The 11,070-nt window shown below is 50.9% G+C and overlaps 1 protein-coding gene across 1 annotated transcript; it reads left to right on the top strand.

Annotated features, from left to right (window-relative positions):
• Positions 1–1,985: 1,985 nt before the first annotated feature.
• On the top strand, positions 1,986–8,390 carry MRPS24 (mitochondrial ribosomal protein S24). Its single transcript, XM_073885042.1, has 5 exons — positions 1,986–2,022; positions 5,818–6,110; positions 6,160–6,258; positions 6,423–6,534; positions 7,953–8,390. Exons 1-5 carry the CDS (start codon positions 1,986–1,988, stop codon positions 8,234–8,236), a joined length of 825 nt encoding a protein of 274 aa, XP_073741143.1. The 3' UTR covers positions 8,237–8,390.
• The last annotated feature ends 2,680 nt before the right edge of the window (positions 8,391–11,070 follow it).

The raw sequence follows: 11,070 nt of genomic DNA on the forward strand, positions 1-11,070 counted from the left end.
GGAGGCTCAAGCGAAGGGAAGTGCCTGCTTTCTGCATCAGTCTCAAACATTTCAGCATGCCAAACAGCATTCATCTTGTCATCAGTGCTATCTTAAAATTAATTGGCAGCCCTTTCTCTTAACGGTACACAAAGCAATGTCTTCTAATCAATGTTATCTTAGATTTATTTATTGATTTAAGTTTTTTTTAAATTTATTTGAGAGAGAGAGAGAGCCCGAGCAGGGTGAGGGGCAGAGGGAGAGGCGGACTTCTCGCTGAGCAGGGAGCCCGATGCGGGGCTCGATCTCGGGACTCCGGGACCATGACCTGAGCCGAAGGCAGACACTTCACCGACTGAGCCACCCCGGCGCCCCTTATCTTATATTTACTGACACACAGGCTGGTTTTGAGAATTCTGTACCAATGTCAGCCTGATATGGCTTCTCTCCCCAGCTCCTCAGTTGTAATTCGCCCAATTTAAAAAAAAAAGAAAAAAAACTTTATTTTTTTTTGAGTCAGTAATAAAAAAATGATTTTGGTTATAAACTTATCCTGAGTTCCTAAGACTTCAGCCAAATTACATCAGAGTGCGGCTTTACGGGCCCGGATGAGTCAGGACCACAGAAGTGAGCCAGCTGATGTCGATCCTGGTTTTGCCGACCTTCCGCCCCTCACCCCACAGCACCCACCCTGCAGAGGTGGCTTCACTCATGCTGTTGTCCGCCTGGGGCTCCGACTCGTCCCTGGTCCTGGACGACTCTGGTAGTCACCTCTCTCAGGATGGCCTCCGGTGGCAGCCCCCCTCTAGTCCACCCCCTGTCTGTGTCCTACCTCCTTTTACTTGTCAGCTTTTCTGCCCTCCCCATCTGGGCTTCCTGTGGAAGGCAGAGCCTCGTGCCCATTTTTGTGTCCAGATCTAGCATGGGGTGTGAGAACCAGGAGCTCCAGTGGCCTGCACACAGGAGGTCCAGTCCGCTATTCATCCTCTCCGCGCCGCGGATAGCTCCGCCATCAGTGGACTGGGTCTCTTCCCTCAGTGCCCCTATGCAGAAGCATCATTAACCCACTGAACTTCCCCCTTCTTCCTGTGCCTCAGCAGAGGGAGAGCAGGGGTAGGGGAATGCGGGATTGGCCCCCCTCTGGCTACCTGTGCAGAAACAAGAGGACAGACAATTCAAGACTCAGTTTTAACTGGACTTCATTGGTGGTTTGGCTTAGTTCCCAGAACAGAGCTGAGAGCCTCTGGGATTCTTCTTTGGTGAATGGTTGGTCATTAGGAGAAAATGAATTACCAGGAGTACGAAGTACCAGATTTAGCAGAGGTTTACAAAATGCGAAACGTTAGCAGTTCTGAGTTAGGGTAAGTCCGCACGAATAGGGGTGTCTTGGCTAACCCTGCATCCAACAGGAAGGCAGACGTCTCCAGCTAAGGCATCCCTCCCTGAGGCTAGATTCTGGTGACTTCCAAGGAAAGAAGACCACGTTCCAGGCTGGACTGCTTTCCGCAAGTTCAGCTGGGCCCACAGTCTCTGTCTCACCCACTGTCCTGCAGCCTGGCCAGCACCGCATCCTCCGGGACAGGTGCGCCCTTGAGCTGTGCCGGAACGCACTGGACCGTCTCAGAGAAGTCCAGACGAGCCAGCGGGCCCCCTCCTATGCCTTGTGGCCCAAGAGCGGCAGGACTGGATGAAGGCCAGGCCTCTCGGAGGGAGACCTGCCCCAGTCTTGCAGGACCAGTGGTACAAAAGAGGTGTGAGGAGCAGCCAACAGCCCTCTCCCTGAGAAGGATCTCTCCAAATCAGGTTCTGGGAGTCTCCCACATAAACTTGGAGTTTGGGACACTAGTTCTAGCCTGGCTGTACATCGGCATCCTCTAAGCAGCATTGAAAAGGCATGGGTGTCGCCCCCTCCGTTCCGTCAGTCCCATCCTTGGGGGCGGGGGGCAGCGGACTCCAGACGAGCAGCCGTGAAAGCATAAAGGCGACCCTAGCTCTTCCCGGTTACCATGGAGAGCAAAGAGGCTCACGTCTGCGAAGAGACAGGTGCGCATCCTTGCCTTCCCAGGGTTCTGGTGTGGGAACCCAGGTGGGCCATTCATATGGGTCTCTTGTTCCTAAATGTGGTTGCTCTATTTCCAAGAAGTCCTCCAGAGCCAAGTCCTGAGCTTTCTGCACCCACCTCCAGAAACCCAGGCCATTCCCCCAACGCACATGGTTCTGAATGCTCACCCCATGACGCAGGGGGACCCCGGATAAGGAACATACTTTGGAACAAGGAGCTTGCTACCACTTGCTAGTTCTGTGACCCCCAGGTGACTCTCTGAGCCTCCATTTTCTGTTCTGCAAGACTACTGCCTCCTTTATAGGGCTGACGGGAGAAGCAAAATACATCAAAACACGAACAGGGGCGCCTGGGGGGCTCAGTTGGTGAACCGTCTGCCTTGGGCTCAGGTCACGATCTCAGAGTCCTGGGATCGAGTCCGGCGTCGGGCTCCCTGATCAGTGGGGAGTCTGCTTCTCCCTCTGTCTCTCCCTCTGTGCCCCCCACCCCGGCTTGTGCTCTGTCTCTGTCTCTCTCTCTCTGACAAAATAAATAAAATAAGAAAACCACTAACAAATGCAAATGGCAGAAAAATAAAAACATCCCCTTAAACTGTTTCCACTGGCAATTTAAAACAACGTAATGATCCATACTAATGTTTAAGAAAAATTGTTTTCGGTTATTTCAATCATGCAAACACACCCCCAGCCCCACCCCCAGCAAGGAACCAGCTGGAACCCTTTTTGTAACAAGGCATGGCAGAAAGATATGAAAAGGTAGGTGTGCAGGATGTTAGCAACTTGAAAGACGTAGGGCTGTTTGGATTTCCCAGGAGACACCTCAGGCCTAAGGGAGAGTGACCGGAATGAAGACAAACACAAATCTGCTGATGTAATTGCCTGATGCCTTGAGGGCAGAATGAGCCACCGAAGCCTCTGCTCAGTGCCTCCCACAGCCTCCCACAGAAGTCAGGAGTCCCCTTTGCTGGAACACCAGCCTCTTCCTTCCTCTGGTGAGGGTGGTGGTCCTGTGAGTTCTCATGAATTCCCAATAGTCTGTTCATCTCCCCAAGAGGAGGTGCATGTCAGAGGCAAGACAGGCGGGGCTTTTGTTGTTTTTTGCTTTTTTAACTCTACAGCAAACGTGGGACTCAAACTCACGACCCCGAGATCAAGAGTGGCATGGTCCACCGGCTGAGCCAGCCAGGCGCCCCCGGCTTTATTCTTTTCTAAAGGCACATTTATTAGCTGCTCACTCTGCTAGGCATTTTACAGTGTCATATTCACAACAACTCTCTTCGTTCCCATTTTACAGATGAGAGAAACTGAAGCCCAGGCAGGTCCAGTCATGTGCCAGGAACTGTAATTCATATACCAGCTCCCATATTCCTCACCACTTTGGGCAGATTTAGAAAGTTTATCACATTATGAAATTATCAAACTTTAGGGAAACTTTAAAAAGAAAAAATACTATCAGATTAAAAGGGTCCTTTGGGAAAAGTTAAGAGTTCTTATATTCGGAAAGTATTGCGATCTCATCCTCCTTCTGCCTCCTTACCCAATATGCAGAACAGTTGGAGGCCATAGTCCAAACATTTGGAAGTAAAATGTTCTTAGTGTTAGGAATATGTCCCATGGCAAGAACGATGTCGTCCCTTTACCAAGGTCTTTTTGAGGACCTAGCTTTCAGTGGTCAGAGGAATCCTGACCATTGAGAACACAGTGGCCTGAAGCCAGGATGCATGTCTTGGTCTCTCTCTGCCCCTCCCATGTGTGACTTTGGGCAACTCACCATCTCCCCCCCCCATTTCCCCTCCACATAGATGATAATCCAGTCCTCCCTACCAGGGCAAGCGCAGACTTTGCAAGCAGCATTAGGGTAAATGATGTACGTCAAAACCAGCCCAATGTTGGCGGTTCCATATCATTCAGCGGAACATAACCAATATCAGCTATTTATCCTAACAGCTCTATGAGCTAGTACTGCTAATAAAACCCATCTTATAGATTATGGAGCTGAGGCTCAACTGTCCAAAGATTGTCACACCTGGGTCCCACTCCAAAGTCCATGCTTCTTCCATTTCTGTGATGAGTTGTGAAGATACCCAGTATTGGTATTTTCTGACAATAATTACTGGATACCAGTTACCGCGACAATGCTCGGTTTGAGTATGAATTTCCTTACCCATCCAGCCCTTTCTCTCTTACTTAGAATTTCCTTCCTCAACGACCAGACACAACGGTATGGTCCCATGGGAAACTACGTATTTCTCCGCATAAGTCATCCTTGAAGAATTGGGTGAAATTTTTTTTTAATTTTTTTATTGTTATGTTAATCACCATATATTACATATTTTGTTTTGGTGTAGTGTTCCATGATTCATTGTTTGTTCATAACACCCAGTGCTCCATGCAGAATGTGCCCTCCTTAATACCCATCACCAGGCTAACTCATCCCCCTACCCTCCTCCCCTCTAGAAACCTCAGTTTGTTTTTCAGAGTCCATCATCTCTCCTGGTTCGTCTCCCCCTCTGACTTACTCCCCTTCATTCTTCCTCTCCTGCTATCTTCTTTTTTCTTTTTTCTTAAAATATGTTGCATTATTTGTTTCAGAAGTACAGATCTGTGATTCAACAGTCTTACACAATTCACAGCGCTCACCGTAGCACATATCTTCCCCAATGTCTATCAACCAGCCACCCCATCCCTCCCACCCCCAACCACTCCAGTAACACTCAGTTTGTTTCCTGAGATTAAGAATTCCTCATATCAGTGAGGTCATGTGATACATGTCTTTCTCTGATTGACTTATTTCACTCAGCATAACACCCTCCAGTTCCATCCACGTCGTTGCAAATGGCAAGATCTCATTCCTTTTGATGGCTGCATAATATTCCATCGTGTATATATACCACTTCTTCTTTATCCATTCATCTGTCGATGGACATCTTGGCTCTTTCCACAGTTTGGCTATTGTGGACATTGCTGCTATAAACATTGGGGTGCACGTACCCCTTCGGGTCCCTACATTTGTATCTTTGGGGTAAATACCCAGTAGCGCAATTGCTGGATCGAATGGTAGCTCTAATTTCAACTATTTGAGGAACCTCCATACTGTTTTCCAGAGGGGTTGCACCAGCTTGCATTCCCACCAACAGTGTAGGAGGGTTCCGAATTGGGTGAAATTTTAACCAAAACGAATTTCTTCTTTGTGGATAAAAGCCAGGTTTGTTCGTTTTCTTTCCTTTTTAAAGACTTATTTGGAGGTAGAACTCAGCAGCCTGATTTCTAGAAGGTGGCGACCCGCTCCGCTCGCAGCCATGCCTCGAGGGCCCCAAGCGGGGGCGCAGGGGGCCCAGCAGACACCACGCTGACCCGGAGGCCCTGTCTCTGCCGCTCCGAGCACCCAGAGGGCGGGACCTCACCTCTGCACCGTCTCCGTTCCGGACCTGAACCACCACACACACCCCGACCGTGGCAGGCGGAGAGGTGCACGGCTAGGCGTCGCTGGGTTGCTGGGTTGCGGGGCGGCGGGGAAGGATCGATCCGCTGCCTGCACCGCGGGGCCGCGCACAGAACCTCTCCCACCCGCGGAGCCGCCAGACCCTCCCCGGCAGACATGCCCCACCCCGGCCGAGACTCCGCCCACCGCTGACACGCCCGGCAGGGAGGCCACGCCCCGACCGAGACTCCGCCCACCGCGGCCAAACCCGACAGGCCGCGCCCCGACCGAGACTCCGCCCACCACGGGCCCTCCCCGACCGTGACCCCTCCCACTGTGGCCCCGCCCCGGCCGAGACTGCGCCCACTTCGGCGCGCTCCGACAGACAGGCGCCGCCCGCTCGCGACCTCACCCCGACAGAGAGGCTCCGCCCTGGCCGGGAGGCCCCGCCCCTCCTCGGCCCGGTCCCCGCAAGCGCCTAGCACGCCCGCGCAGGTTTCGATTTGGTCTCGTCCGCCGTCGCGGCCTGCTGGGGGTTGACCTTTGCCCTGAGGTCGCCCCGCCTCGTCTCCTCTCGCGGCGCTGTAGTAAGCCCGCGCGCTGCGCCGGGTCCAAGATGGCGGCGCACGGGTGCTGCCGGGCCCTGCCGGTGAGTGGGCGACGCTGGCGGGGTCCCCGGCCTGTGGTGGGGGCCTTAGTCTCCGTCTCACGGCCCCCCCTTCTCACAGGTGCTCTCCTGGAGCCGAGGGCTGCCGTGCTCCTGGCGCGCTCTACATACGTCCGCGGCCTGCGCCAAGGTGAGCGCGGCTGGGCCTGGGGGTGCGAGGGTCCCGGGGCCGGGGGCCGGAGGGGCCGGGGGGGGGGGGGGGGGGGGGGGCCCCCGGGGGCCGGGGGCGCGGGGGTGGGGCGCCGCAGCTCGGGCCGGTGGGAGCGCGGAGTCACGGCGCCTCTCCGCTCCTAGAACCGGGCGGCCCGAGTCAGAGTGGGCAAGGGGGACAAGCCGGTGACGTACGAGGAGGCGCACGCCCCGCACTACATCGCGCACCGCAAGGGCTGGCTGTCGCTGCACACAGGTGAGGGGCCGCGGTGCTGGGGGCCCCGCGGATGAAGTTCCCGGTCGTGGCTGTCACGCGGAGACCAGATGAACACGTGCGGAGGCTTGCTTCAACTCCGCATCCCGAGGCGTCCATGCTCAGATCTGGTATTCCCGAATCACTGTGGGCCGTGGGCCGTGGGCCGAGCGGGGTCCCCGCACCCACCCTCCCTGCGGGGGGCGCTGCCTTCTTGATTCCGCCCGTGCTGTAAACAAGTGTTCTTTTCGAGGTCCATTAGTGCCCCATGTTTACAGTTCTGTGCTTTCTGTGGGTTATTTCAATGCCTTAAAATAGCCCTAATGCTGAAGTGTGAAGCACCAGGAGGGTGTGAGGTACACTGGGGAGAAAATAGGCATGTTTGGTAAGCTTCCTTCAGGCACGAGTTATACTGCTGTTGGCGCAGAGTTCAGTGTTAATCGGTCGCGTGTATGAAACAAGGGGTCTTTAAGCGGAAACGTACACGAAACAAGGTTATATATTGGTGTGTCTTAACCAAGGGCACGCAGAGACCAAACCCCTTATAACCCCTAGGAGCGAGGGTTCAGTGTTCCCTAACTCATTGCTCATGGTGACTTTATAGAACGTAACTACCGGGAACTAAGGAGAATCAGCCGTGTTTTGTTCAGTATGAGGCTTCTCAACTTGGGTGTTTTGAGATCCGTCTGTCTAGAGAACTTAAAATACAGATTCCTGTCCCCCACCCTTTTCAGGTTCTGGTTTTAAGGTCTGGGGCTGGGTGTGGAGACTCTTTGTTTTTGTTTTTTAAAGACTTATTTATTTGAGAGAGAATAAAGGAGAAAGAGAGCGTGAGAGGGGGGCAGCCGGAGGGAGAAGCAGACTCACCAAGAGCAGGGATCCCGATGTGGACTCGATCCCGGGACTCTAAGATCATGACCTGAGCTGAAAGCGGTCACTTAACCACCTGAGCCACCCAGGCGCCCAGGTGTGGACTGTACGAGGTGTAGGAGTCTCAGGATCTACACTGAGAGTCCACTGGTTGAGGCCACGGCCCTGGAAGGTGAGAGAGCTCCTGTCCCCAGTCTCAGAAGTAGCTGCTGGCCTCATCTCTCTGGGCCAAGGGATGGCCAGGGCTTCTATAAACATCCAGAAAGAGTGGGGAAGGTCTAGACAGGAGAAGATCATCATCACAAGTTTTGTGCCCTGCGAAGGCCACAGTCTTCCCTTTTGCAAAACCAGGATAACCCATAATACTTACTTCACAGGATTTATTTGTGAATGTCATGAAATAATGTACTTTGAACTTTAAAGTGTTATTATTTTTATTCCACTTGTAGAAGAGAGAAGAAGCCAGGGTGGGGTGGAATTGAGTGCCCAGTGCTCTTGGATGTTACCTCTGGAGTTTCTGCTGGGTCTTCGAGGTGCCCTTCTCCTTTCAGGTAACCTGGATGGGGAGAACCATGCTGCAGAGCGAACAGTGGAGGATGTTTTCCTCCGGAAGTTCATGCTGGGCACCTTCCCAGGGTGTCTGGCCGACCAGGTGATCCTAAAGCGCCGGGCTAACCAGTTGGAGATCTGTGCCCTGGTCCTGAGGCAGCTGCCTGCACACAAGTTCTACTTCCTGGTGGGCTACAGTGAGACTCTGCTGTCCCACTTTTACAAATGTCCCGTCCGTCTGCACCTCCAGACTGTGCCCTCCAAGGTCGTATATAAGTACATCTAAGGCAGTCACCTTTTCTGTATCAGGCTCTAGCCTGTGAAGGACAGAACCATATGGGAAAGGAGTGAAGTAGAAATGGGGAAATACATCCCCTCACTGTCTCGAGGATTCCTTTCCAAAGCTGCTGTTGAATAAATAGACCTTCTGTGTTGTCTTCCCTCTTGGTTTGTCTTTCTTCCTTAGAGAAGAGAACTAGAATAGGGTTTCTTCGAAGATGTTCCAAGGCTCCCCAACAGGCTGCCAGTTGTTTGAGGCTTGGGTAATAGCTACAGTGCAATGAGTCTCCTGTCACTTTACCAGGAACTTTACCTGGAGTTCTTTGTTTTCTCTCAAAGTGGTAGAATCCATTTTTGGTCATTATAAAATAACATTAATTTTTTAAAATTTTGAGCAGTGTGGACATGTGTCAAGTCAACCATGAAAGTTTCTTGTTATTCTTCCACCGAGAGAACAACTAAACAGTTTTATTTCCAGATGTACTTTTTCCCTCCAGAAATAACTTAATGGATACTCGTTGCTTATGAAATAAGCTTTCAATTGAGCACCTCCTGTAGGCCACAGATTCTTCTGAGTGCTTGGAATCCATCAATGGACAAAGCATTCTGTTCCAAGATCCCTGCCTTCGTGACACCTGTATCCCTGTGGAGGTCTGCAGGGAGGGTTAGGCAGCACTGAGGACTCCCAAGAAGGTGAGCTCAGGGCAGGAGAGCGTTTCAGGAGGTGGCATCTGCAAAAGCTGCACGTGGTGCTGGGTGGTGGGGAAGGGATTGCTGACCAACTTCACTGTGACACTGACCTTGACCCTCACCTTGACCATGACCCTGTTACTCTTTTTTTTTTTTTTAAAGATTTTTATTTATTCGAGAGAGAGAATGAGAGAGAACATGAGAAGGAAGAGGGTCAAGAGGGAGAAGCAGACTCCCTGCCGAGCAGGGAGCCTGATGTGGGACTCGATCCTGTGACTCCAGGACCATGACCTGAGCTGAAGGCAGTCGCTTAACCAACTGAGCCACCCAGGCGCCTGACCCTGTTACTCTTAACCCTGAACCTCAACCTCACACACCCTAATTCCAACCCTGACCTTGACTTACTACCCTGACTGTGATTCTACCCTAAGCTTTACCCTCACTCTAACAGTGATGTTCTCCCTAATCCTACCCACAACTTGACCTTCACTCAACCTCACTCTTACCTGAGGGTCTCACCTGGACCCTCCCCTCCCCTGATCATGTCTGACTCTGACACTGACGTTGACTACATCCCTCACATAACTGATTTTCAGTCAGAACTTCACTCTGAAAAGATCCAAAACAGAACTTCACTCTGAAAAGATCCAAATGCTATCTGACCCTTATCACCACCCTGACGGTGACCTTATCCTAACTCTAACCCTGAGGCTTGCTTTGACTCTGACCATAATCCTCACTCAGACTCTTATCATGACCTTGACCATAAAACTCAGAGTCATCTAAATTTGACCCTTGCCCTGATCTTCCCTTATTGATAAACTGGACTCTGACCCTGACTCCAAAACCCAACCATCACCCAGACTGTCCCTCACACAGATCAGAGCCTACTCTTCACCCTGGTTTTGGCCCTGATTCTAACACTCGACAACCCTGGATTGATGGGACTGATTGTCAATCAGGCCCCGAGACACCCTCACACCTTGCTGACAAAACTCAACCTTAACCTGACCCTGATCCTTCTGACCTTCACTCTGACACTGACCCTGACCCAGGACTTCATGTGAATTTGACCCTCACCCTCTTCTTGATTCTCACCCTAACCCTAACCTTGGCCCTTCCACTAACAGTAATCTAACTGAACCTCTGCTGGACTTGATCATGTTCCTGATCCTCACGATCCTGATCCAGCCACATACTGATTGTGAAACTTCCCTTAACCCTGATCTCGACCCTGAACCTTACTCAAATCCTTAACTGACACAGGCCCTTAGTCTGTCCTCGACTGTGACCTGATTCACAGCCTTGCTTTGATATTCAGCCTGTAGACTTACCCAGATCTTGACCCTGATCCATTTTTTCATTGAAATCTATTTGACATACAACATTGTATAAATTTAAGGAGTCCATGTTGATACATTTATGTATCTTAATACATTATATATCATAATATGATTGTGTCAATTAGCACCTCTATCATATTACATAATTATTCTGTCTTTTTAGTCATTAGAATGATTAAGTTCTGGGTTCCTAGCAAGTTTGTTGATGATAATACAGTATTGTTGCCTTTGCTCACTATTTGTTATAAATCTGTACCCTTAGGCAACATCTGCCCTGTCCCCTCCACTTCCCACCCCTGGTAACTACCATTTTGCTCTCTATTTTTGTGAGTTTGTGGCTTTTTTAGATCACACATGTAAGTGGTGTCCTACAGGATTTGTCTTTCTCTGTCTGACTTATTTCACTTACATAATTTCCACAAGGTTCAGCATGTTGTTGCAAATGGCAGGATGTCCTCTTTTCTCATGGCTGTGTGATATTCCATTGTATTTATATACCACATCTTCTTTATCCATCCATTTGTTGATGGGCACTGTTCACTATTGTGAACAACTCTGCAGAAAACATAGGAGTGCATATCTCTCTTCAAAATCCTCTTTTTATTTCCTTTGTGTGTATACCCAGCAATGGAATCACACTGGATCATTGTTGGGTCTATTTTTAATTCTTGAGAAGCCTTCGTATTGTTTTCCATTGTGGTTGAATCAATGTACATGCCCACCAGCAGTGTGAAGGAGTTCCCATTGCCCCAGACCCTTGCCAGCCATTTTTATCTCTTGTGTTCTTGATAATAGGCCTTCTGACAGG

This window comes from Callorhinus ursinus, unplaced genomic scaffold (genome assembly GCF_003265705.2).
Source record: "Callorhinus ursinus isolate GAN/ISIS: 27379988/994484 unplaced genomic scaffold, GSC_fseal_2.0 scaffold60, whole genome shotgun sequence".
Taxonomy (NCBI): Eukaryota; Metazoa; Chordata; class Mammalia; order Carnivora; family Otariidae; genus Callorhinus; species Callorhinus ursinus.